This window comes from Doryrhamphus excisus, chromosome 23 (genome assembly GCF_030265055.1).
Source record: "Doryrhamphus excisus isolate RoL2022-K1 chromosome 23, RoL_Dexc_1.0, whole genome shotgun sequence".
NCBI classification, from domain to species: Eukaryota; Metazoa; Chordata; class Actinopteri; order Syngnathiformes; family Syngnathidae; genus Doryrhamphus; species Doryrhamphus excisus.
Genome location: NC_080488.1, coordinates 30,367 through 58,057, shown reverse-complemented (window position 1 = coordinate 58,057; position 27,691 = coordinate 30,367). Strand labels below are relative to the sequence as shown.

The following is a 27,691-nucleotide window of genomic DNA, read 5'->3' as shown; positions in this document are numbered from 1 at the left end:
AAATTTCACAAACAATAATAAAAAAGGCTAAGAGAAGACATGCATTATTCATGCCAGTTTCTACCGAATGGTATGTGAGGGCTTTGCGATCACTTCATTAGTTTGTGTGGGTTTTCTCAGGCCCACACTGTGGCGGACCAGTAAATAGTAGCATCCAGACGGGAAGGGATGAAAAGGATGTAATACACGATGTACACCTAGGTGTGGCGCTGCAGACACACACGCAGACGGAATCACCTGACACTCTAAACCATAAAAGAAGAAAGAAGTGGAATTTTGGACGACAAGACAACAAATATCAGTAGAGGGTTAGTATGTCAACTGGGGTTAGCCATGCCAGTCTACGTGACAGCGACGTGATTTCTGTAAAACAGCGGCGTCGGCTGTCTACACGGAAACGACAAGCCATCGTATTCAGACGATGATCTTGTGGGAGTCGTTTTCAAAGAAGGAAAGAATTTCAGGGCACCAAGAACGCTGATCCCGTGTGGATGAGAGGCTAAAACCACAAAATACTTTGCCCTTTGACCTGAAAATGTTCCATGTGGATAGTCTTCCTGCCTTCCTGTTGCTTCACCCCGATGTTGGCGTAGATGTCGCACAGTCACAAGTTCACTGTTGTCTGTTGCCTTCAACAGCACTGCGTGCAATTAATGGGATTTTCTCCTCCCCCAATCATTTTTCCATTTTAGTTTCATGTCACTCACTCGGTTTCCGTTAATCTCTTAAGGGAAACTGTCACTGACCAATTTTCTCCATCTCTGTCATCCACTTGCTTTCCCTCATTCTGGTAATCTTCCTTCAGCTCACATCTCTCTCTGCACCGAATTGCCCATTTGTCTTGTGCTCGGGTTGCGCTGACCCAAATAATAATGGACAGCCTCTCCAAAGTATGTTTCACGATTCAATCCCCAGATTTTTCACACTGAAGTAAGAAGAAAAACTTTACTTTTAATTAACAGTAGACTACATCTACATCTACATTCTAACACGAGTACTCATCTTACCATGCAGTTTGGGTGTAGACAGAAAAGTGTTTTAACTTTGATTCATGTGGACTTACCCAATTCATGTACAGTGGAACCGTGGTTAGCATCATTCATTGGTTCCAGAAGGTCCGACTGTAACTGAAACACATTTTTCTCATTTCTTTTCTATGCCGCTTGTCCTCACAAGGTTCGTGAGCGTATGCTGGAGCCTACCCTATGCCAGCTGACTTTGGGGCGAGGGGCACGATACACCCTGGCCTGGTGGCCAGCCAATGGCAGGGCACATAATGTATAGACAAACAACCCAAACCCAGAATATTCCAGATCTTCAGACCAGTGTCCAACATGGTGGCCTAGTGACTATAACAAATACAGTCCAGTACATCCAATCCATTCCATGAAGCCGCAAAACGTGGTTTTCACTTTAACATGCGGCAAACAATTCTAAATACATCTAAATCATGTATGGGGTATTTTATGGGTTTTTACCATGGCGGCCCCACTCATCTCTCATCTCCGTGGCCAGGCTGCGTGCGTCTTCACAGTCCAGAGCCCCCCCACACCCTACGTTGCCGGAGGAGCGACGCAACTACAGCACCCCTGTGGCAGCCATTCAAACCTTTGAAAAGTCCTCTTTCAAACGGTCACTGACGCATTCCATGACGACGCTTAAAAAGTGAAGCAATGAGTCATGAAATGGGCTCATTCATTTGAATGACCTTGTAATGAACATGAATGGACAAACAATCGTTTACACTCACATTCACACCTGTGGACAGTCTATAGTCTCCATTTCAGCATATTTGGTCTGTTTCGCAGGTCTTCTATTCTTTTGGTAAATATCTCCACACTATGATTGTTCCATTTTTTGCTCTGTCGTAATCAGTCACTCCTCTTTTGAAAAAATTTTACAGCAATTTCTCACTTCTCTTTTCCATCAGGAGCTGGGACATCAGCATGGCAACCGAGAGCATTGCCGAGCTCCGCGATTGGCTCTTCCTGTTCCTACTGTGCCTCACCTTATTGGCCGAGGTGCTGGAACTGGCGGCGGCTGCAATTGTCTTGGAGACAGGCGAGGGAGATGAAGGAATACTTTGTCCCTTAGTCTGCCGGTGTGATGAAGGTTTTGTCTACTGCAATGACCGTGGACTCAGTCTGATTCCCCCTCTGCCGTTGACGGCCGCCATCCTCTACCTGCAGAGCAATCGGCTGACAAATGCTGGCCTGCCTCAGTCGCTGGAGCACAGCACTTCTATACGAGTGATTTACCTGTACGCCAATCAGTTAGATGAATTCCCCATCCACCTCCCACCTTCATTACGGGAGCTTCATTTACAGGATAATAATATACGAACATTACCACGATCATCTCTTGCCAAGTTGCCGCTACTTGAGCGCTTACACTTGGATGATAATTCAATCTCAACAGTGAGCATCCAGGAGCGGGCTTTTTCTGGGACTCCACGGCTCCGCCTGCTGTTTCTTTCTCGGAACCACCTGTCAAGCATCCCCGCAGGCTTGCCGGCATCCTTAGAGGAGCTACGATTGGACGACAACAGAATCAACACCATCCCCACGCATGCCTTCCGAGGGCTGTCCTCCTTGCGACGCCTGGTCCTGGATGGGAATCTGTTAGCCAACACACGCATTGCAGATGACACCTTTTCCCGCCTCGCCAATCTGACAGAGCTGTCGCTAGTGAGAAACGCCCTGCAATCCCCACCAATCAACCTGCCATCAGCTCATCTTATCCGGCTTCATTTGCAGGATAACGGGATGACCCACGTACCAAGAGGATCATTGGACGGCATGCGCCGTCTGCAGAAGCTCGATCTATCCGGAAACAATCTAACCAGTCTTCCTCGAGGGCTTCTTAAGGACGCCGATAGTCTTGAATTGTTGCTGCTGAGAGGAAATCCCTGGTACTGTGGTTGCAACCTTCGCTGGCTCCACGTTTGGCTGCACAGCTGGGGGGCTGCAGTGACAGTCAGGGGTTTGACCTGCCAGGGGCCTGAGGTGGTGAAAGGCCAATCCCTTAAAGACCTTACCTATGTGATGGAACAGTGTGAAGGACCACCAGCTGGTCCAATCACTGGAGTCGGGACGAATCCATCAGAAAAGGATGGAGGAGGGGAAGATAGCGTTGGAGGGGAGGGGCAAGCTGTGGTTTCAGATCCCCACGGCAGCACCACCACTAACTCTTTGCTGGTCCCCACACAGGGTTCCCTTTTTACGCTGCGAGCCAAACGACCAGGCCCAGTCATGGCTCTGCCTGCAGGGGGAGAAGGTCGACCATCTGGAGAGGCCCTGGAGTTGACGGTAAAAGCTCTCTCTTCAGACAGTGTGCTGGTCAGCTGGTTGTGTCCACAGCCTGCACCCTCATTCCGTTTGTCCTGGCTGAGGTTGGGATCCAGCGCGGCACTCGGCTCAATAACAGAAACTCTTGTTCCCGGAGAGAGGAGGCAGTATCATCTCACCCAGCTCACGCCACGCTCGCATTATCTCATATGCTTGCTGCCATTACGACAGGAGACCTTTCTGGGCTCCAGCATGGGGACATCTCGGGTAGGCAGCTTCGAATCAAACAATAAAGACTCCGCCCCAGCCTGTGCTCAAATAGAGACCGGGGAGGCCATGGTGAACTCCAGAGGAGAGGGGTCAGATAAGGACACACAAGACTCTGAGCTATCAGCGCTGCCACTGGCGGGCATAATTGGGGGCGCCACAGCGTTGGTAAGTCTTCTGCTTATCTTTGGTATTTTCTGCTGGTATGGACAAAGAACAAGTTACAAGTCGGGGGACTCCAATTCGTACAACAGAGGTCGGGGAGGAAAGCATTACGATGACTATGTGGAATCCGGCACCAAAAAAGATAATTCCATTTTGGAAATCCGAGCCCCTCCTTCAGGGTTCCAGATGACAGCCATGGCCCATCAACCCTTGCAGCCCAAACTGGAGGACGTCACCTACATCCACACCATTTTCCCTTCTTCAGCATCTTCTTCCCAAGCTAACGGGACATACCGCAGCAACCACAGAGTCGGCAGCCTCAACGGCACCATCATCAGCCAAAGCAGCCGCCACCACGTCACCTACGGCACCAACCGTGGCTACAGAGAGGGCGGCATCCCCGACATAGACTACGCCTACACGTGATGACAGGGGTTCAATCCCAGAGCCGTGAATGCCTGCCGCCATTTCTATGGCGTCAACACCTGTGACCCGTGGCCATTTTGTCCTTGGTTTCCAAAGTACCCTTTGTGCCTCAGATGGTTCAAGTCTGATATGTTTGCTAAGTAGAAGAGACTGTTGATTGGACAATGCTATACTGTATTCTACTACTGCAGTACAGTATACTTGTGTCAGTGCTACTTATCAGTGGATACATTTTTCTCCTTTGGCTCTCTCTGTGTCTTTCAAAACTGCTGTTCTTAATCACAGTAACTTATTGGAGGTTGGTGTAGTAGGCTTAGCCGATGTAGAAGGAGATATATTTCTAATAGCAAGGAAGGCCAAGTCATGTGTAGAGATAGCGTGTGCTCTTTGACGTGTAGATGAAGGGAAGACACATGCAGAAATTGACGCTTGTTATAATTCGCAGATGACAACCAATCGTGGCTGACATGAAGATACGTGTTCTAATCCCCACCCCCGCTTGCGCTCCCTCTTCCTCCGGATTACTTCACCCAATTTAATTGTTCTTCCTTCCTGCCTCTTTGTTTTTAGCAGAGGCGCTTTCATTTCTCTCATGTCTTTTCGTGGCGCCGTGAGTAGAGGACGACTTTGTTCTCGCCAAAAGGAGCTGACAGCAGTGATAACAGCTCTGACAAAGACATGAGACACAAACCGCCACATGGGGAGACTAATGAGTGGGGCGGAGGAGGGGGGGCGATGGATAGATATTTGGACGGAGGGAGCAAACATGAAAGTCAAGATACAGTCAAGCTGTTTTGGGAATGAGACCGAAAGAGTTGCACCGGTTTATTGCAGAGTAGGACGATTAGGGGGATACCAAGGCCTGGAACACCTCGGGGTGTCACGGTACGCCATTATCACGGTTTGGTACATGTCGCCACGCTATACGTACCCCCAACGCAATCGCTTCAGCTGGGTCCTACACATGTGCAGAACGTGTCTACATCCGGTCGGCCTATTTTTCGGCATGTTAGGCGTGTGTAATATACCCCCCCCCCATTTTCCCAAAGCGCTAGCTATTAAGGTAGATAGAAATTTGAGAAATCACAACATGACAGATGGTTTTTTTCTTCTATCATATCCATGGTGCAAGTGGACAATTTATAGATCCTCTTTTCTTTCTTGAATCAATTACTTTACATTTTTTCGGCTGCCATTTCTCTGGCTCAATCTTGGTTGGTTCCGCTGAAATATAACTCCAGTTATTTCTGTGTGTTAACCAGATACGACCTTTACGTTGGTGCTACGTGCGCAGTATTTCAACAAGAGTCACTCTTAAAATAACCAGCCAATATGTTACATATATGAAGTATGATTTGATGTATGATGACTTTTTATGGTCATACATTTCAAAAATAAGAACTCCTACACCGCGTGACGTCGCAGAAGCGCTGTTATAAAAATTTGCTCAAAGGAGAAGTGACTTAATCCTCTGCACCGATTGCGTTCTGGGTACAGATTGCGTGGTTTTCAATCTCCAGCTCCTTCTTGGTACTAGCGCTAGGCGCGGCTGTAGCCAACAACCTGGCCACACCGTATTTTTATCACATTTTACCAGGAAACTACAAAAAAATGATTTGCTTTTTTTGTGATCAGCAGTCCTTTTACAGGCATAACGTTGTAACATATGAAGAAAAATTTAATTTTAGTTGCAGAAAGTTGAAATATTACAGCAATATTTTCTAGTCCTAATATTATGAGAAACAAAACAAAACAACAATTAAAATGTCATTTTTTGGAATGTTAGGATGAAGAAAAAGTTGTGTTCTGAGAAAAAAAGTCAAAATAGGATAGGAATAAAGTCAGAATTCCAAGAAGAAATGGAAAACACACATGTAATTTGACAAGAATAAAGTCCCACTCTAATGAGAAACAAACAAAAATGTATTTTCCAAAAATACATTTGTGTTATCATAAGAGCATTTTTCCAAAATTAAGCAGCAAAGGGTTGACATTTTAAAGAAACATTTGTTATGTTAATTTATATTATTTTTACTAGTTAAAATATATGACGAACATTATGGAAAACCAAAATAAAATTGTCATTTGTGGAGAAATAGGTTGGGGGAAAAGTTACATAATTATTGCAATAAAGTCAAGAAAATTTATTTTTTTTCAAGTTGAAATAGAAAAAAAACAGCAAAATGGAGAAAATTACAACTATATTGCAAATCTAAGATGCCGATCTTTCTTGTAATTATAATGATAACAATAATAATAATAATAATATATGTGTAAGCATACTTTCATTTTTGACTACATGGCCCTCAATGGTCAATGTTTGGACACCTCCGCTTTACAGACTAAGATGCTGTTTGAAATACGGGACCACAGGCGACACAGCGAGTAACAACAGAAAAGAAAATGAAGGTGCATTAGTGCCACCCCCCCCCCCCCCCCCCCCAACCTCAGCAATGTGATGACTCCTCAATTACTCAACATGATATCTACTTTACTTGAGAAAATAAAATAACACTTGACCTAACGCACATGGGTTGATCCATCAGTTGATTCACTGCCGCCCCCCAGGGACAAAGAAGCAGCCAAGTCTTATTATTTCTCATTCATCTAATCGTCCTCCGAAGTCACTAATGATAAGAAACCAGTCTTAATATATCACCCCCAATTATCTGGAAGAGGATGCTAAGAAAACAACTCATCATTTCTTTGTGGAACTGAACGATGAACAGCAAAATGGAGGGCATCTTTTGACAAGGACTGCTCTAGTGGATGATGGTCTAATTGCCAGACAAAGGGCAAGTATCATACACATCATCACATACGCCAGGACAGACGTCACTAAAGTCCTCGTTTTAGTCATCCGGCCAGTTGAACGATGAGTCCGTCTCATGGTTAGATCCAAGAAAAGCAATGCTGCTGTGCTTCGTTGCTGCTGGTTAGTTTGGCTAAGAGACCGCCAGCAGTATCGGGGACACACTGACAAGAAAAACATGAATTTGTGAAAAACACTTCCCATATTAAACTTTTATTCGAATCATTGATTCTCCTTTTTGACTGGTAGATGGGGTTTTTTTCTTTTCAGTGTGGTCCACGTGCCGGCAGGTTTTAGCGAACTGATTACTTCTGAGACATTTGAGAAAAGTGTTCCCACTCAAAAAAATGCAATGAAAAAGCTTGAAAATTGGAGAAAATGCATGAATCCAAATGAAATTGTGAGTGATGAAAAAAAGATTTTAAACAGGAATCGAATGTTGACTCAGGGCCTGACGTCCAGTTTCAGTAGGAGATGTTTTGTAACGGGGACAAGAGCCTGACCGCGACACTGTGCACTCGGACGTACACGGCAAGGCAGCAGGGAGGACACCAGCCGCTTTCCAAACGTCCTCGCTGACCACGACACCCTGTTCATCCTGGCACAGCTACACTGTGTGTTGTTGGGCTTTTTAAGCTCTGTTTAATGGCACCGAGGCTACCTTTCACTCTGTAGAAATCCTTGTTCCTTCCAAAATAAAAATAAGAACAATTATGTCACCCTCAGATGTGATGATGCCAACGCTCTCCATGTATAAAAATTGTTACTGCTCTGTTGTCTTTTTACTACATGAATGAATAAAGACTTCTCAGAAGAGACTGATCTTTGTGTGTATGTAGCGTGAGGGAGGAGTGTCATTACAAGAATAGATTATTAGCGTGAAGAGGACCTCATTAAATCACACACACTCAATGGCTACATCAGCAGCATTTGAAAGAAACCGCAAAAAGGGAAAAGCATACAAATCCTTGTCTTGATGCGGAGACATTTGCGTGTCAAAGCACACATGAATGTTGCAAGTGTTTGTTTGTTGAGATGTGTTTGCACTCGCAAGTGAACGCTAATGCTCGCCTATGGCATGGATCAATGTATCTCAGACGTATCACGAGCGAGCGCATCTCCGTCTAAGTGGTCGTGATACCAGCGTGTCTGGATGAACTCTGCCGGTGGATGGAGCTTCAAAGTCATTTAGCCCACGGAGACTAACACGTCTTTCTTTCCTGTGCCTTCTAAGGATAGAAAAACAGGTTAAAGAGGCCGCTACGTCACGGGACACACCTATCCCACCTGTCCATCATGTGAGCTGCATATGAAGCACATTCTTCTTATTATTCTTATCTTATTCTTATCTTATTGTTACGCCCAAGAATGGCTCCCGATGCCTCAGGCCACTAGCGTACTTTTTGACATTCATTCAGCTCCCAAGTTGAAATCTTCCTGAGCAGGTACTCTATACCAGGGGTGTCCAGACTGAGGCCCGAGGGCCATTTTAGTCAGTAACTCTTTTTTGATTGGCACATTCTAAAAGTGTAAATACAGCAAACATGAAAAATCTGTAGTCATTTTAGAAGAATAAAGTCAAAATATGAGGGGGAAAAAGTTTTACGAGATTAACATCAAATACTACTATGTCTATAAGTACTACCACACTTATTACTAACCACTGTGTACATGCAATACTATGTCTAAGTACTACCACACTTATTACTAACCAACTAAAAGTTGTTCTAATTTTCAGCAATATTTCTCTCAGCATGCATACTATATAAATACAGTATATACGTATATTCAGTGTACAGTATACCAATATGTTACAAAATATCCAAGTGGAATGGATGTGGCCCTCAGTGGAAAAAGTTTGGACACCCCTGTTAGCCATTGGGAATGGCTAACATTTGTAAAATTTGATTTATCATACTGGAAATTGTTTTCATTGAATTGTGCGAGCCGAGTAGTACAAGCAGCAGTACTGCTGAATGCATCATAAGGAGTAAAAAGGTCCCAGCACGTGGGGGGGCGGCCGCAATGGTGGGAGGAACGCCGTCTGTTGACTTTTGTGAGCTGACGGGTGTTTAGCATTCTGCTGGATTCAGCACAGATGCTCGTCTACCCCGCCCCAGATGGCGGAGGCCAAAACAGATTGCGAGAATGCGCCGCCGTCGTTAATGATGCTGGAGGCGCCGGCAAAGACAAAAACACCCAACGTGCACCTCCGGCATGGACAAGGTTCCGCAAGGTGCAGCAGCTCTGCTTTTCAGCTGATGTTTTGTTTGCTTTGGCGTTAATGGACCATGAAGGCAGACGTGGATTTCTACGCTGGCACTGCAGTAGGCCATGGCGGCAGGAACACGCTGTCGAACCGTTTTGTTTGAAAAACAAAGGCATATGTTTTTTTACAGACGGATCGCCACATACAGATGGCACTAGCCGTTCCAAACTTAGGACATCATTTCCAACGTTTCTCATGTGTAAGTCTGGAACATTTTTGCTGTTTTCACCATTTTTGCAATACTGCAAGACTATTTGCTAAGCCTGTTCTAAATTATTGTACGTTACACTGAACTTCATATTGAAATCTGCCTTACAAATATAAGATATAATATAACAGAATATCCTCCTAAACCTCAATCTTAATACACCACCTGAAAACCAGCTCAATATTTATTCCTTTACAGTCGTACATATTTTTGATAGTCGCTTTACCACATTGTGGAAAAATGTACGTCTTTACATTCAAACTCTGCTGACCCAAACTAGTCCATAACCCTAACCCACCGTTTGCTGGATCGGGAAGTAACAACCGTATCTGTGTGGAAACAGTTCCCCTCGCCCTGGTTTCCAGGTGTGGCCTCAGACAAGTGAGATATCATCCTTTAAAACAAGTAGCCAGGTTGGGAGGTGCACATGCTTGAACAGAAGAAGCGTGGTCTTGCACCATCTCTACCTCGGCTTCAGACTAACCAGCACTTGGGTGGAGAAGTCACTGCACAAGCTCAACTCCGACAGGGAACTTGAAAAGGCTCAGAACGGCGCCAGAAGGGACAACGTGGTGACGACAGAGAAGCCTAAACCACCTTGGGCCACAGCAGGAGGATAAAATACTAGTGGCGTGTTGATGAGGCAATGGAATGGAATGGCCTTTATTGTCACTATGCAAGATGTCCAACAAGATTGGAGAGCTTCTCCTTCCGGTGAGATAGTTAAGTAAAAAAAAAAAAAAGTATACAAAAAGTAGAGTAAAAAAAAAAGACAGCTTAACAAGATATATACAAGCTATCCAAGAAATACACATAATATTGCACAGGAGCAGATATGTATTGCAGACACCAGAATATATATTAATTTTAGTGCAAATGATGAATGGGGCTTAGTGCAAATAATGGGCGGGGCTTTGTCAATACTTGTAATTCAGATTAATTTTTAACACATAACAAGGGTAACACATAACCTGATAATACGCAAATTTAATAAGGCTATTATGACATTAGTACAATGGTATATGCTTATTTGCATGAATAAGCCTTAAGGAATTTGAAAAATAATGTATTTAGTTATCAACATGAATTGGATATTAACTAACAATTGCGCTCAGGTATGGCTAATAAGGCCTTATCAAGGCTAATAAATCCTGCTATCAGCCACTAATTAACAGTTAACAATCTGAATCTAAGTCGCTATGACAACCCAGCATCTGTGCTAAGATGTTGTGAAATGAAGGCAATCTTCCTTTCCAGGGGTGACAAGGAGGTAGCACACGATCGATAGCGCATCTTTTTTTGATTCTATATGCATTCTGTTGGGCGGGGGTCCCGATGCGGAGGTTGGCACGAGTGTCATTCTGGAGAGCACTTCTGTTGTGCTCTTCACCACAATGGCCCGACATCATGATAAAGATATTTCATTGTTGCAGTCCATTATCTGGTGTCAGGCCTTTCAGCTAAGTGACGGCCGCATTAGAGCCAACTCCTCAGAGATTCAAGTACTTATCTTTATTCTTTCACAGACAAATGGGTTCCCGGCTGCGGTTTGTGGTCTTCGGTGAAGGTAAAAGTAACCTTAAATGTTCATTTTTTCATTTCATGTATTTATACCGTATGCATTATGCATGTAACGCGTAAAAGAGGGGTGTCGCAAGATTAAAACTGAACAAAGATAAATGCAACTGTTAATTCACATGCACACCATTATGTAAGACTTATTAACGTGTTTTAACGTGAACATGCGTTAGTGTTAACTTCCAAAGTGTCACTTCCATTTACAGTGAAATAAAAAAGATGGATGCAGCTGTTAACTCCCACGTCCACCATGATCTAAGACTACTACAGCAATTTAAGGTGAACATCCAAGTGTTAACTCCCACGTCCACCATGATCTAAGACTACTACAGCAATTTAAGGTGAACATCCAAGTGTTAACTCCTACGTCCACCATGATCTAAGACTACTACAGCGTTTTAAGGTGAACATCCAAGTGTTAACTCCCACGTCCACCATGATCTAAGACTACTACAGCAATTTAAGGTGAACATCCAAGTGTTAACTCCTACGTCCACCATGATCTAAGACTACTACAGCGTTTTAAGGTGAACATCCAAGTGTTAACTCCCACGTCCACCATGATCTAAGACTACTACAGCGTTTTAAGGTGAACATCCAAGTGTTAACTCCCACGTCCACCATGATCTAAGACTACTACAGCAATTTAAGGTGAACATCCAAGTGTTAACTCCCACGTCCACCATGATCTAAGACTACTACAGCAATTTAAGGTGAACATCAATGTGTTGACTCTTACGTCCACCATGATCTAAGACTACTACAGCAATTTAAGGTGAACATCCAAGTGTTAACTCCCACGTCCACCATGATCTAAGACTACTACAGCAATTTAAGGTGAACATCCAAGTGTTAACTCCCACGTCCACCATGATCTAAGACTACTACAGCGTTTTAAGGTGAACATCCAAGTGTTAACTCCCACGTCCACCATGATCTAAGACTACTACAGCAATTTAAGGTGAACATCCAAGTGTTAACTCCCACGTCCACCATGATCTAAGACTACTACAGCAATTTAAGGTGAACATCCAAGTGTTAACTCCCACGTCCACCATGATCTAAGACTACTACAGCAATTTAAGGTGAACATCCAAGTGTTAACTCCCACGTCCACCATGATCTAAGACTACTACAGCGTTTTAAGGTGAACATCAATGTGTTGACTCTTACGTCCACCATGATCTAAGACTACTACAGCGTTTTAAGGTGAACATCCAAGTGTTAACTCCCACGTCCACCATGATCTAAGACTACTACAGCGTTTTAAGGTGAACATCAATGTGTTGACTCTTACGCCCACCATGATCTAAGACTACTACAGCGTTTTAAGGTGAACATCCAAGTGTTAACTCCCACGTCCACCATGATCTAAGGCTACTACAGCGTTTTAAGGTGAACATCCAAGTGTTAACTCCCACGTCCACCAAGAATATAAGCTACACAGCATCCCACTTCACTTCCATGCATTTTCTAGTGTATCAGCGTGTATACAGTCCTGACATTAACAGTGTTAATTAATAATAAGTTCCAGATGTTGTCTTCTGCTTTGTTGTATTATTATTATTATTTCATATTTTGGGTATTGTACAAATGTATGTTCATGTACAGTATTATATCCTGTGTATATTAATGGTGTTATTTCATATATATCAGACCTTCAGCATATATATCGGATATCAGCCAATACATCGGATATCGTTTTTTTCTCAGTCCCAGATATTGGTATCGGCATCCGCCCCAGAAATTCTATATCGGCCAGGCTCTAATATTACCACTTTGGCAAAGTGTGACTGTGGCCAGCAGGTGTGCGTGAAAAGTGTTTCCGCCCCCTGATTTCTTTTACTCTGAAGGGCTGCCTGCTGAGGCCCAAAATGACACCCGGAGTTGAAGACTTGAGTTGCCACAGCACAGCTTAAACAATGAGACCAGACGCATTACGAGGCTCCATAAAGCCGACAGCAGCTGCAGACGTGTGATAATTCTCTCTAGGTGGGGTTTTATACACGGTCATTTACGAGATTATTAAACAACTATTGATTATAGCTGCTTTCAATACTGCAGCTGAGCTTCGAGAATAAACTGGTGAGTTGTACTTGAATACGTTGGTGTGCAGTGACTTCACCTTCCTCCCTGTGAAGGCACTGAACCATCTTTGGGTGTTTGCATACATTACGCTCCTTTAGCAAAAGGCCAATGTACTCCTCGTCATGTACGTATTACTCTTAATGTATGCATTCCAAGAACATGTGGGCTTTCACATGAAACACTTGAAACAGTACTTTCCACACAAGATCACTTTCCCTTGCTGCTTTGAGCACAAATTTGACGACAACTAAAGGCATTATGGCAAAATGAAGCCAGTGTGACTAAAAGAGTCTAGGGTGAATACAGAGGGACGTGACTTGATGCAATGCCCACTCCAACTAAGTGATACTACCGCATCTGCAGTGTATTGAAAGAGCACACATATGCAATACTAGTGCTGCTAATGCTACTTACATCCATTCTCATCTTCAGTCATGCTAAGCTAGGAGCCAGCGGGGGCTGAAGCCAGTCGCTAGCCGGCTAGTAGCTACAAGCTGTGGTGTGGCCAGGCGTCACTACGCCAGTAAGGTAGTTCATTCATTCATTCATTTTCTACCGCTTATCCTCACAAGGGTTGCGGGGGTGCTGGAGCCTATCCCACCTGTCTTGGGGCGAGAGGCGGGGTCCACCCTGGACTGGTGGCCAACCAATCCCAGGGCACATATAGACAAACAACCATTTCCCACCCACATTCATACCTATGGACAATTGGGAGTGGCCAATGAAGCTAACATGTTTTTGGAATGGGGGGGGCAAACCAGAGTACCCGGAGAAAAGCCACGCATGCACGGGGAGAACATGCAAACTCCACACAGAGATGGCCGAGGGGGAATTGAACTCGGGTCTCCTAGCTGTGAGGCCTGCGTGCTTACTACTCGGTCGCTGTGCAGCCCACGTAACAATGGTGATAAGAATAATAATAACAATGTGCTTCATATGCAGCTTACATGATAGACATGGAGCCTTGGTGGCTTTGTGGAGCTTTTTTTCAGAAGGCTTTATGGTGGAATAGGTGCATCCGTCCCATTACGTGCATTAATCAGCTGCCTCTTTTTATGCGTTTTTATATATTTGAATGCACAGACGTGAGAAAGATGTGTGTGCTCATGTTTCACGTAAGGATTGTGGATGATGGCCAAAATGAAAAGTGCACTTTTCCTATAAGTGACGGGCTGTCATCGATTAATCAAAGGATTTATGGCTGATTCTCACCGATCCAGGAGACTGCTACCGATGCATTCCCATCTCTGTCTTGCCAAAGCAGACATACAGAAGCATTGGTTTCTAGTTAACGACACTAGCACATAACAAAAGTAAAGGGAAAACCAATATTCAACAAACACCAACTCACTTTCAAATATGTAGCATTAATCCCCCTCACTGCCAGCGTCTGAATGGATTTAAAAAGTCAAAGTGGGGAAAGTGGACAGAACCACGAGAAACAACAAACGAGATGGATAAACAAGCGCACCTGTTCGCCTGTGAGCGACAGGGGACTGATGTTCCCCAAGGAGCCATGGCGCTGGAAAACAAACAACCGATTCATTCTCTCTGCAACGACACAGTGAGCTACCTTGCAGCTATGAAGTGATCCAGCAACAACAAAACATTAAGCTGTGGTCTGCCATCCTCTGAAGCGATAGCTGGAGAGGACATCACAGGAATAAACAAGGCAGTGGGATAGACACAAAAAGAAACAAGAACAAAACAAGATGGCCTCCTGGGATTATACTGACACCGGCTGCATGAACCAGTGTGGTGCCACGGTGAGATATAAAACAATGTGAGCAAAACAGTTACAGGAAATTAGCTCAATATTCCTTCATTAACAACATTAAGTCCAGACAAAATAAAATCGCCCCTTAAAGGAAATGCTCGCTTTCTTGATGTTCTAACAATACGTCCCTAGAGCCTGTTTATAGTACCAAACGTGAGAAAACTCTATCATCTCACCGCACCAATGACACACTGCTAAGCAAGGTATGGCAACTTTATTTCTAGAACACAAGGTGCACAAGGTACGTTAAAGTGATTTATAGAAAACATATACAAGGAAGGGCGCTTAAGTCAGCTGACTGATGTTTTATTTCATCCATCAGCACCACACATCATGTCTGACACTGACATTCAGTGAGAAATGGATTCAAATGACTATTTTTTTCCCACGATGTGCTTTCATCTCCTTCCCACATGAGCATTCTGTGAGGAGAGAAGATTTGGGGGGGTGGGGGGGGGGGGAGCGCTGCAGGCGGCGTATCAGTACTTTCAGACTTCTCAGCCTTCCTTCATGCTCGGCTTACGACCTGACTCTGCAGGGAGCCACTCTCGGCTGGGCTCCCACTTTAGTACTTTTAGTGAAGGTGGCAAAATATGGCTTCTCTCATGTGCTGACACTTAGCAGACCGGACACAGACCGGAGCCAAACAGGGGAAGACATGAAAACCGCCTAGAGTTGTAGACAACCACAGTGTAGCCCACTAGGTTTTTTTATGGAGGTTTTTTTCATGCATGCATTGCAATTCCGTTGCGCAGTGATGCGTTCTCTGAAGTTTCCTTTAACAGCAGTAATTTTTTGATGCAGGATTAACATGCGCTCTTCCTGTTTGACCCCGCCGTAGTTAGGTTGAAGCACAGTAACTCTGTAGCCCCAAGCTGGAACAAATATGATGTGAAATGGCGAAAGAAAAGAGTATTTAGATTGTTAAAGTTAGCTTCAAAGCCCTGGCAGATGGCTCTTGTAGCAAGACCAAAGTTATTTGGATCTACTGTCGCTGTGTACATGGGGGCTAAAGTGGCGATCGATTGGAGGGGTGGGGAGGCTTTTAACGAGACAGCCTGAGGCCATGACCATCACCTCATGTTGCAACATGAAATGCACAGCCCCATATCTGTACACAATTCCTGTAAACTGAAAACATTGTTACTCCTACTTTAATATTACTATCCCAAAATGTTTTGCCCCAGCCTACCGATTGACACCGCAATTAATTAATCAGCATCGGTATCAGCATCCACGATTGTTTTCAATCATGGTTGATCAGATGATCAACCTGTTTTGTTGAAGAAAAAACACAAAATCATCGATGAAAAAAACACTTGATTCCGCTGCAATCACAATTGGCAAAAATGTAATCAAACTAAATAGCAATGTTTTACAAGCGATAAACATGTACCACGTTGTTTAAAAGAGAAAATGAAAAACCCCAAAGACTGGCGGCAGTGAAGTTTGACTGTGGATGATGTGAACATGCCAAGTTAGGTTTGAATGTTTATGTTTGGTTGTCAGAAGCAGAAAAGTAGCAAAAAAGCAGTAAAAATAAGACACTGAGCATCAGCCTCCATACGCGGCCAGGTGGATAGACTGTTAGCGGGAAGCGGTGTAAGTGTATGTGCGTCACGCCATGGAGCCGCTCCATCACACTATCCCTCTACTCCTGGAAGGTTGTCAAGGCTTTGGCAACAGGGAAAAGAGTCATCCACCACATTGGATTTGCCCGTGGTGGACCACAAGCTGGTAGGGACACCCCGTATAACATCTCTTTTAAGTACATGGACTAGTTGATTCATCAATCTGTATCAAAAGCAAGCTCAGACTGCAGGGCTCGATGCGGACAATAGCGATAAGAGGATAAGTGGATAAACACCTCCCATAAAGAGTCATGTCATTTCCTCAGCTCTGATAATACAGCCGGTTGTCTTCCCTTTTCACACCAACGGCAGATAGATGGCAATTACGAGATGTTCATTGTGTGTAATATTTCTGGTTTTCCTGCACACTCGCTACATGTGTGCATAATTACATGCTCATTTACATGGCGGCCTCGTCTTCAATGAGGACAAGTGATAAGACAACAGCCGATGATCTGCCGGCAGAAGGGGGAAAGAAAGGGTTAAAAAGGTTAAAAAGTTAACCTGTGCACCAGGTCAACACTGCTGCACCAGGACCTGATGCGTTGGTCGACACAGACGGGTCATCGAGCTAAACGAATGAGTGAATGCAGGTAATGTGGTCCATGGCCCACAACATGCAGTACGCAGCTCCTGTCAGTATGTGGTGGTGTTACCCGGGCACCGCGACTTCAACCATCACACTGAGGTGTTGCGGTACTTGAGACAGTTAAGCCGCAGCTCGGCATGGAAGTGCCACAGGTAAGCTAATTATACCCGAGGCCATGCCTCGCATGAATCACGGCGGTACAAAACAAAGCCCCGTGTTAGAGCGCAGGTTGATGACAGCGGCGGCTCTGATGGGCCAAGTGCCGATGATCAAGCCAACTCCTTTTCTCCTTTACTCCCTCCCGATTCGCTCCATCTCCCACATCGGCCCAATCAGGCTAATGAGGCCAGCGCTTCCTCCTTCCCTTCCGTGCTCCCGAAAGTGCCGATTGATTGGAGGGGTGGGGAGGCTTTTAACGAGGGAGGGGTGAGTGAAAAATAATTAGCAGGAAGGAGATTTTCTGCAAACTCCAACAGTTTGGATTTTCTGCGTTTTTTTTCCATGTATTTACTGATGCGGACATCATTAGGGATTAACTCTCCAAGGGTACGTTAACTTCTCAATGTCAGGGTGTAAATCTGTCTCAAGCTGTAAACCCACGCGATGATGCCTTAATGGAGGGGGCGGGGGGTGAGGGGGGAAACACAAACACCGGTGACGCACAAAACAGCATGAAGCATCATGCTGTTCAATCCATCTTCCCTGACACAAACGGCACCGCAGCATTTCGCAGATACTCGGGGCGCTGAACCTTGAAAGCTCCAAATTTTCAGCATGGTGAGGACGTTAACGGCGTCGCCCGGATGACCACTAAAGTGGTGTTTCTGACAGTCGCGGGATGATTAACTTGGACAGATCTGGAAAAAGTGGAGCAGCCATGCTGTCCACATTTCTACGGAGGCTAATCCATGCGGCTGCAGCGGCCTGAGAAGCCGACACGAGAAGACAGAGTGGAGGCAGCGTGACTCCAGTTCTGTGAAGTGAAGTGAAGTGATGAGGACACGAGCATCCAGATTCAAAATAGGATGGGACAGGGCGAAGCAGCAAACGTGAAACTACAACCTTTGATAGCTAGACTATGTTGTTAAGAAAAAATGGGTTTATGTCATCAGAGGAAATGCAACAGTAAGTAAGTGCACTGACACAAGTTCTGACGTAGCCAAAGAGGTTAATAAACACAATTAGTGAAAGCCTGTCTCCATGGTGACAGCCTCCTCCAGAAATACTGACCGAATTTCACTTGTAGGACTCCATAAATATCGACACCATGGAAGGAAAGAATCATGCAACGGTATTCGCCATGGAGGTCAGACACTCCTGGACTCTCCAAACGCGACAACCGCAATGTATACCACTGGCATCTTCCAGACTTTCTCATGTATTCCAGTAGGAGTACAATTATAGCGTTAATGCCCTAATAAGAGGGAATATTGATTAAAAAAAACCTTTGACAATAAAAACATCATCATCAAACTGCAAAAATATAGAAAAAAACTGTGTCTATAATACTAAAAATACACATACACACATACACACAATAAAGCCAAAACTGCCACAAAAGCATCAAATCCTGTATCCAACTGTCCATCAAGTCATTGCATTATGAAATATTATCTGGGAGAAGTAGATTGAATAATTCATTTATTTGTTTTTTCATTTCTTTATTTATTGAATTCAATTGAATGACTAAAATTATATTCATCCGCTACTAAGTAATGGTAATGCTGTCAATGGATTTGATGGTATAGTATATGATATTTATGTACATATATTATGATGTGAATAAATCAATGAAGTAGCTGGGCTCCGCAAAAGTGCTTGTCTGGAATAGCAAACTTGCTGTGACATGTTGCATCTTGTAACAGGAGCCCGTCCTAAGAGGAGCTGACAGGAGCTCCGGGGTAGATGTACAGATAGACTGAGCGGGCCCCGTTGGGACCACAGCCACACCAACAGTCACTTCTCTGGGCTTTCCATCATCTCATCTCAAACCCGGCTTACTATAGGATGGCCACATGGATCACGACATGCCGCTCGCCATTAAACGTCCTGATAAGTGACTGGATGATAACGTGGCGGATCTGAGGATGACGTTTCCGACTTGGGAATCTACGTATGCTGAAAAGGAAAAGTGCACTGTCTTCAGAGCTGATCCCTGATGCAGTCCCACCTCCAGCACATCTCCCCCCTGTCTTCCAGTCCTCATACATGTCCTGCACCACTTGAACATACTTCTCTGTCACTCCAGACTTCCTCATACAATAGCACAGTTGCCCTCTAGGCACCCTGTCCTAGGCTTTCTCCAGATCTACAAAGACACAATGCAGCTCCCTCTGACCTTCTCTGTACTTCTATGAACATTCTTAAAGCAAATACTGCATCTGTAGTACTCTTTGTTGGCATGAAACCATACTGCTGCTCATTTCTGCCCTTAGTCCAGCTTCAACAATTCTTTCCCATAACTGATCGTATCTTCATTGTATCTCTTGAAAATGTAAGGCCAGCATTTCATGTCATATAGCCAACCGCAGGGCTGCAGCCAGGAATTCTGGCGCAAACCAACTCACCACCGTGCCAATAATCAGCATCACCATCAAAATGCTCAAGAGCTATCCTCAAAATAAACTCTGAACATCAAAAATGAGCTGCTCCTTCTGTTTGACACTAATATTAGGAGTCCAGAAGCACTGCATATTTTTCAAAGAGCAATTTTATTTTTAAACATGTTATTTATTTCAGCCCCCTCTCGCTTAAAAGAACTTTGATTGTAATATCTAACGCTCCCTCTGGTGCTGCAGCAGAGGCATACCTGCCTGAAATAGAGAACACCTCCAGTGACATTATGAAAACAACGCTTTTGTCATGACCCTTAAAGTACTGCAGATGCACTCTGAACGGTATACACATATTTGTTATACACGTTTGATGACTTTTTTAAACAATACTTCTTTTAGCCAGCCAAGCTTAGCCCATCCACAGTAAGGCAGGGGGGCAATTCCATTCAGTGGAAAATTAGGCTGGCTTTTTTTTTATTACCCCTATGATCCAAATTAAAAGTATCTTCATACCCCAGCCGTGCTGGAGACACTGTGGTTCTTCAAATGCACTTCATGCACACATCTGGGAGTTGTGAGAAGGTGAAATCACTTTGGGAAAAAGTTGGCCAAGGTACTAGGATACGACATCCACATGACGTGTGTTATTTTGATGACGGGACAAGTTGCTTCAGTAGCTGGTGGGCTAAGGTAAGCCATCACCAGGAAGAGATGTAGACTGGAACGATGGCTGGACATTAGAAAAGAAAAACGGACAATGGAGAGCCTGACTCGCTTATTACTCCGGAGGAGAGACCTGTCGGAAAAAAGATGGTTGAAATGGACAGCTAATGCAGAAAGCATTTATAGGATGGCCACTTTTTCCAGACTCAGGTTTTGTTCATTTACTCATTTTAACAACAAAGCTTCGATTATTTGTCTACGGCATTGTTATTCCTGTCCTTGTGTGCTCTGAAAGGGTCATCCGTGAAATAAAACACATCACTATTCTGATTATTTTGATGTCACTGGCAATTTCCCGACACGTCCTTTTGTCCCGCAATGTTCCATTCGGAGAGTCACCCTGCCGCCTTTCTGAAGGTAACATCACAGTACATTTAGCACAATCCTTCATCCTCTCATCTGCACGCTCTTTCTCCACGTCTTATCAGGGAGGACCTTAGCTTCATCTACACACACAAACACACACTCGCCATCGCTCTCATCCTGTCCAGCACCCGCGGCCCAGAAGAAAAAAAAACTACTGGTGACTAATCTTGTATCTATCAGCCGTTACCTTATCTACCACCTGCAGAGAACAGCTCACTCATCCAACCGTTAACATTCACACAATGCCGTCATGCACGTTGGTATCACACACTCGCCACAAGCATGTGCAGATGTGCATTAAGGCTGTCATCACGACTCTGTCGGCAGTCACCATCATGATGAAGAAATGCAGAGCTCTAAAGACATATTTTTACCACTTCCTAGTGTACCGCTTCTTTTAAGAGGGCTTTTTACATTTTAATAGTCTAGCCTGAAAGATTCATCAGACTTTGCGTCTACAAAAAAGGACAAAGCGAACAGTTTAGTCTTTAAATCGTGTTTGTTTTTTTTTAAGTTATTAAACTTTAATCCTATGCAAATGGTGTCACAATAAATGGTATTTAATGGCACACTCAAACTGGCACAAAGTCAGTACTGGAATGCAAATAAGGAATTAAGTGTGTGTGAGATTTAAAAATGAAAAAAAAAATAGCTCGTTATAGCTATGCAAATTTGCATTTAATCAAGTTGAAAAAAGTTTTTAGCTGCCATATTCGCACACACACACACACACACACACACACACATTCGTGTACACAATCCTGGAGAAGTCATCACTCCATGGACGTTTCATTGTGCAATCCATCTTAATCAGCCAGCCCATCAGAGACAATATATCCTTCCCTCCATCTCCCCTCCCTTCTTCGGACGGAGTGATTGAGGGGTGTAAAGAGGAGGATGTTTCAGCCCACCGTCTCCTCCCCTTCGTGTTATACCTCCACCCCCTCCGGCTCGCCCCACCTTCCACCACCCGCCTCCATGCCGGGACAGCTCTTAAGTGCTTGTGGGTTTTTATGTTGGTAGTGTTTTATGGCCGTGGGCAGAAGCCAGGGGCAGTTAAATGTAGAAGCAACGAGGGAGGGGGCGTGCCAAGAGGAGGAGAATGAGGCGGAGTGGGAAATTACTGTAAATCCAATCTTTATCAAGAGCGACGCAAACAACACGCAACACCCCACTTACCTGATCAATCAGGATGGTCCTGAGGAACGCAGGACCATTTTTTTATTTTCCCCATCATCCACAATCCCAAACTGATGAGGCATTCAAGTGCACTGCGTGGTATTTATTTTTGTGGTTTTGAAATTGTGACTTTTTTTGATACCATGGTATACTTTGAAACCAGTAACCAGCCCATGCCACTTGTTGCTATGCAGAATTCATAAGGAACCGGCATCACTAGTAGAAGAAAAAAAGACATCCACTAAGTCTTCAAGTATACAAATATTTGTCTTCAAGTCTAAGATGCTAGATGTTTCATCTCGTGAGATGTTGTGACAGCCCTATTGATGATTGTGATCATAGTCTTTGCCATTTAGTGACAAACCTCTGGACATCCTTTCCTCCTGCGACCTGTGCTATGTCTTAGGTCTTATATAATCTCTTCAATAATCTGGAATATAAACTGGAAATATGCACTCTAAATGTCCATCACTGCTGCAAATACAGACATGTAGTTGTTTGCACATAAACTGAAAGAAACTGGACGATATGTTGATGTCAATCGTTTTTTTCCAGTGCAGCATCCAAGTGTGCACTTGCTAGCTTCTTTTTCTGCATCATAAAGTGCACCTGATTATGAAGTGCAGTCTCAATGACGGGGTCTATTTTCCTGTACCTAACACATACAGTACATTCGGAAAGTATTCACAGCGCTTCATTGTTTCCACATTCGTTTTTTGGACCTCAGTGCACACATAAGGAATACCAGATTAGAAGTCACTGTGTCGGTTTTTGAGAAACTTAAAGGCTTTCAAGTGCACCTTATGCCGCCTAGTGTGTGATGTTGTACACACACTGTCGTGCACACATTTGGTTTTGTGTGTCCGCAGGTCATGAAGGCCCCACGCTACCTTATGCTGCTCTACCAGTCATCTAGTCCGGCGTATAATTGGCCACAGCTGACTTGAGGAGAATGTTTTGCCGCCTGCCCCAGGCAAAATGATGCAATCACAAAAAACACAGCAACAGTAGCATCCTCGTGTCAAAAAGTGCCAAGCGTTGGTTAAACTGCTTCCTGACGCTGGAGCTGAACAGTAGACAAACAACTTTTTGCTGTTTTATTTTGCTGTAAAAACTAACCCACGGCACTTTTCATAATTGCTCTCTTGTCCGCAACTGCTCTGCGTCTCATTTGAGTGTCTCTAAGCGACCTGGCTCAAAGCCTCTTTAGTCAGTCACTTTTGTCAGCGAGGGAAAAGGTTGGCTTCTTAGTCAACAAAGAGCACAAAGACTGTCAGCAGGTCAGCAAATCAGTCAGAGGAAAAGACGGTTCGGATGCCAAGGCCCAAACAAATCTCAGAGGGTGCCGCTATACCTGTCGGTTGCCATGGCAACGTAGTGCATGATTTAAATATTGGCCTGGCTTTTATCTTATTCTCTACACTCCCCCAGGCACACTCTTCTTGTTTTTTCATCAGGCGCTGAATTGAATGTCTGACAGTCACCATGCTCTTGCCAGGACACTTTACTGGTGCCTCTTGTCGTTTCCATGCTACTTTCTCTGCTGAAGCACTTTTCAAGTGGCACTACGGACACAGATGATGCATACAAACACATAATAGATGTATGCAAACACGCACATTAGCATTGACAAGATCCACACACATCTGGATGCTGGCACCTGCTGACAGTCAGCTGCCAATGGACATCTATCATTTTCTGCTACAGTCCCATCATCAAGCATCATTTAGGGATGCTGGCCCGCCTTTCCCCTCCCTTGAGGCGCTCGGTGCCAAGACTCAGATGCTATTTCTCCCAAATGCGCACAAATCCATGTCATGAGCAGGCTTTTACTGCCGCCTAGTGGTTAGTTCAGGAGTTTATGTGGCCTTACATCTTTCATTCCAGTGGTTCTCATAATACTGTATGTCCCTGTTGCATTGTGTATTACTAATGCTCATTAGTAGTACTCTTCTGAAACAGTTTGAAATATAAAAATACATATAGGGGCTGCAAGGCGCACGAGTAGTTAGCGTGCAGGCCTCACAGCTAGGAGACACGAGTTCAATTCCACCCTCGGCCATCTCTGTGTGGAGTTTGCATGTTCTTCCCGTGCATGCGTGGCTTTTCTCTGGGTACTCCGCTCCCTGGGCTGTCAAAAATGGCGTGTTATGGGCGATAAGTAATTCATTTAATAATTGGGTTTAAATAATTTGCATAATTTACGCTCATGTCAAGCCACACCTCTCTGGCAGACGAAAGGAGAGTGAAGTGTCCCCACACCGTCACAGAATAAACCGATTCTGACCCGAACTCATCAACAGCAGTGCAATTCCAACATCCAATTTGTATCTCCTACTCACTAACACCTGTCCAGTCCTCCTCAGAACCACACTTCCGCTTTGTCACTAGACCACTGCAAGATGCATTCACTGACATAAGGCATGTACCGTGTGGTCTAAATAAACAGAAAGACAAAGACAACCAATATGTGGATATTTTTATCACTCACTAATTTATTTGCCCTTCATGGAGCCCCATAACACAATTTTTCCAGAAGGGGAAAGAAAGGAACAGGAGTACTTGGAGTATGTTTGAGTTGTAGTAGCTGTGATGTTGCTGTGATATATTTGTTCAACTTTATATCGGCAGAGTAAAATAGCCTAAATCGAAAAATTATGAGTATAAATTATAAGTATTAACATGTCTGCTTTTTTCTTAGCATTGTGGCTTTTTGCTGTATTTTTCCAATTTTTCAAATGTTTTCCAATGTTTTTTCATGGCCTAATATAATGACAATATATGAGTTGGCGGCCATAAATCCCCCCCCCCCCCCCCCCCCCCCCCCCCAATTAGAACACCCCTGTAAGACACAATCTTTACATACCTGCATTGACAATGGCATCTACCTCCAGCACGGTGATGTTGCCGCTGTAGATGGAAATCTTCCCGTCAAGCTTTTCATTTCTGGGATAATGACTCCCTTCAGGGCCAGCAGACACTAAAAAATTCAAAATACCACAACGCCATCAGTAAGAAGTTGGGCTGTCACAACATCCCCCAAGATGAAAATGTGAAAAAAAGTGTCTGGGGCACTGGGCCTGCGATGATAATAAATTGATTAATCACACAATAAATGAAAATGAACTGGATGATTTTGCTGGCCTCGATATATGGCCATGTGCATGTGTGTCTTTTTTCCTCGTCTCAGAAGGGCAGGAGGAGGGCTCACTCTGCATTGCTTTCAGCACCTTGGTGCGTTTATTCCATAGAACAACGGCATGAATGGAGTGACCCCTTTTATCAGTCATACAGTCTCTGTGGGTGGAGGCGGGGTCACCAGCATACTCAGAGTGAAGAAGAGTGTAGCCTTGTGAGGAGCAATGTGAGGTAAAGTAGTGGAAATTACTGTACATTAGATTGAGTAGAGTAGATTGTAATATATTGTCTTTTTTAATACTACTTTTCTTATAATATTTAATAATTATTATTTATAATAATTTTTATTACATATAATAATGTAGAATATTATTTCTTAGTAATATTAAAATGTTGTCTCGTTCTCGTAGACCCAATCTCTCAAGCCTCTCAACGGAGTGTCTCGTGCGCACCTAGTAACAAGTCTTATCTGATGGCCGAATAGTGCAAGCGTGTTACACAATGACGTCAGGTGACTGACCTCCAGCGTGACTCCAAGCTGGGATGTCGTCCAGGCGGACGGCGTCAGTCCTGTAGTACTGGCGCCTGACCTCCGCAGGCTGAGACAGCAAGAAGTCTGGGGGAAACCGTGGAATAAATAGACAATTAAATGTATGCAATGTTTGCATTGTATATTTTCATGTGGTGACATCTACTAACTTATGTTCAATAAACAAACTATACTTAGCTGGGAGAATGATCTTTTTGCTTCTCTGTCAAAGGAAATTAAAATTTGCTTGCAAGTACCATTTGAATATTTCTCTCAGAATCCAACCAACATTTGAAGGAAAACATAGTTTGCCTTTTCTTTGAATTTTGAAAGGGGCAACAGTCCAAAAAGCAGTGGCTTTGAGAAGGAGTAAAGAAGAATTTGAGAGGAGGAGAAGAAATAACCACGTCAAGTCATGTGAAGAGAGCAGGAGGACTCAAGGTAACCTTTTTCATGAAAAGTTGTCTTTTGTTTTTGGCTTGTGCTTAAATGATTTTTACACTGAGGGCAGCTGAGAATGTTAAAGGATTGCAACGGCCCCAGGTGAAACCATAAAGCAGGTAAAAATCAACAAGTTAATACCCTCTCCAGTCCAATGAATGACACACACTGCTAGGGCTTGGGTTAAGTTGTGTGCATGCGTGCACTATTGGCGGGTCATGTTCAAACGCTGACTGACATGAGCATTGAAACAATACCGTCTCACCCTTGATCTCCTTCCAGTCTCCGGCGGTGGAGTTCAGGTCAACTTTCACGGCTGCCATCGTCCCGGTGTGCAGAGCCCCCACACAATTCCGCAGGGCAGACCTCCAGCGGACTGAGTTCGCTGTAAAGGTCGCAGGTTTAATATGGCCGCGAATTGGACTTGTTGCTGGCTTGGCCTGGACTTGCACCTGGACACTTGCAGTCATTAAAATGTGCTTGAACTTGACACCGCTGGACAGATGGGAAAAGTACACTGGTGGGATTCTGATGCATGGAAATCGGCTTGTTATTGGTATCGCCATCGTGCTGAGTGACGGGGTGTTTATCTCTCCACAGAGGTTTTTTTTGTCAAATACACGAGTAGCAGACTTGGAGTTCCTCTTTGGCTAGCGTACGTGAACGCTTCCTGTGCCGTCCTTGTTTTGGTTGTGTAGAATGTACCATTGTGTTTATATGGGGTGGGGAGATTCGGTCGGAGAGAACAATTGCGGAGAAACTGTCGTGTCAAGTGTCAGAATGTATCGAATGACATCATTATAAACTGTCAATTTGATATTTTATCTGGAATGTTTCTTTTTGTGTCCAAATTCAAACTCCAAATCCCGCTTCCTGCAACATCGAATGGAAGCGGCCAGCTATGACAAGCTTTTGATACCTTTAAAGACTGTAGGAAATATGATGACACATCACAAGCTGCAATTTTACGAGAAGTCAAAATATTAATAGAACATTGAGATATTGTAATGAAATAAAATTTCAAAATTTTACCACCTAAACTTGAATAGTGTAATTGTCATAATAGTGTTTAAACTATAATGGGAATATAATGTGAGGATAAGCGGTAGACAATGAATGAATGAATGAATAATGTAATTTTCATAGCATGAAAGGGGGAAAATGAAAGACAAAACGTGCTACTTTTTTAAGTCATAATGTTATGAGAAACAAACAAAACTATGAATAAAGTTGATATTTTTGGAAAATTAGCCATACAGAAAAGCTATAATATTATGGGAATACAGTCAAATGAAAATATTAATCACAATATTACAAGAAGAAAATGTATGACAAACAACAGATAAAGTTTTAATCTTTGGAAAATTTGGTTGGGGAAAAATAACATAATGGAAGCAAAAGCCATAGTACGAAAAGCAACTTCCCTCAGATTATTTCAGAAGAAAGTAAAAGTATTTGCAAAGTTAGAAAAACAACACCAAAAATGTGGAAAGAAGAGTAAAGAGCAGAGTTGATACAAATAATATAAAAAGTTTTTTCACCTATATGAAAAAGCTGAGTTGCAGTTTTTTTCCTGAAATACAGTATATGACTTCCCCCATTCCAAAAACATGCTAGCTTCATTGGCCACTCCAAATTGTCCATAGGTATGAATGTGGGTGGG

At 43.8% G+C, this 27,691-nt stretch overlaps 2 protein-coding genes across 15 annotated transcripts in view; one reads left to right on the top strand and one right to left on the bottom strand.

Moving 5' to 3' along the window:
- Window positions 1-7,893, top strand: part of flrt1b (fibronectin leucine rich transmembrane protein 1b) — a 33,594-nt gene extending 25,701 nt beyond the window's left edge. For 3 of the 5 annotated variants that reach the window (XM_058063984.1, XM_058063983.1, XM_058063985.1), the window contains one exon: window positions 1,931-7,892. In XM_058063984.1, the coding sequence (XP_057919967.1) occupies window positions 1,947-4,145 (2,199 nt within the window). In that variant the 5' untranslated portion in view covers window positions 1,931-1,946 and the 3' untranslated portion in view covers window positions 4,146-7,892. Of the gene's footprint in view, window positions 1-1,930 lie in introns of all 5 variants that reach the window. The other 2 variants (XM_058063986.1, XM_058063987.1) reach the window with 1 other exon arrangement.
- The window catches only part of macrod1 (mono-ADP ribosylhydrolase 1), a 77,133-nt gene extending 50,411 nt beyond the window's left edge, over window positions 1-26,722 (bottom strand). For 8 of the 10 annotated variants that reach the window (XR_009120937.1, XR_009120936.1, XR_009120938.1 and 5 more), the window contains exons 1-3: window positions 26,294-26,722; window positions 25,579-25,674; window positions 24,787-24,900 (exon numbers count right to left, since the gene is read on the bottom strand). Coding sequence is in view for 6 of the 10 variants with exons in the window: in XM_058063997.1 (XP_057919980.1) it covers window positions 24,787-24,900; window positions 25,579-25,674; window positions 26,294-26,594 (511 nt within the window). In the remaining 4 variants the exon portion in view is untranslated. The remainder of the gene's footprint in view (window positions 1-24,786; window positions 24,901-25,578; window positions 25,675-26,293) is intronic. The other 2 variants (XR_009120939.1, XM_058063995.1) reach the window with 1 other exon arrangement.
- Window positions 26,723-27,691: the final 969 nt, after the last annotated feature.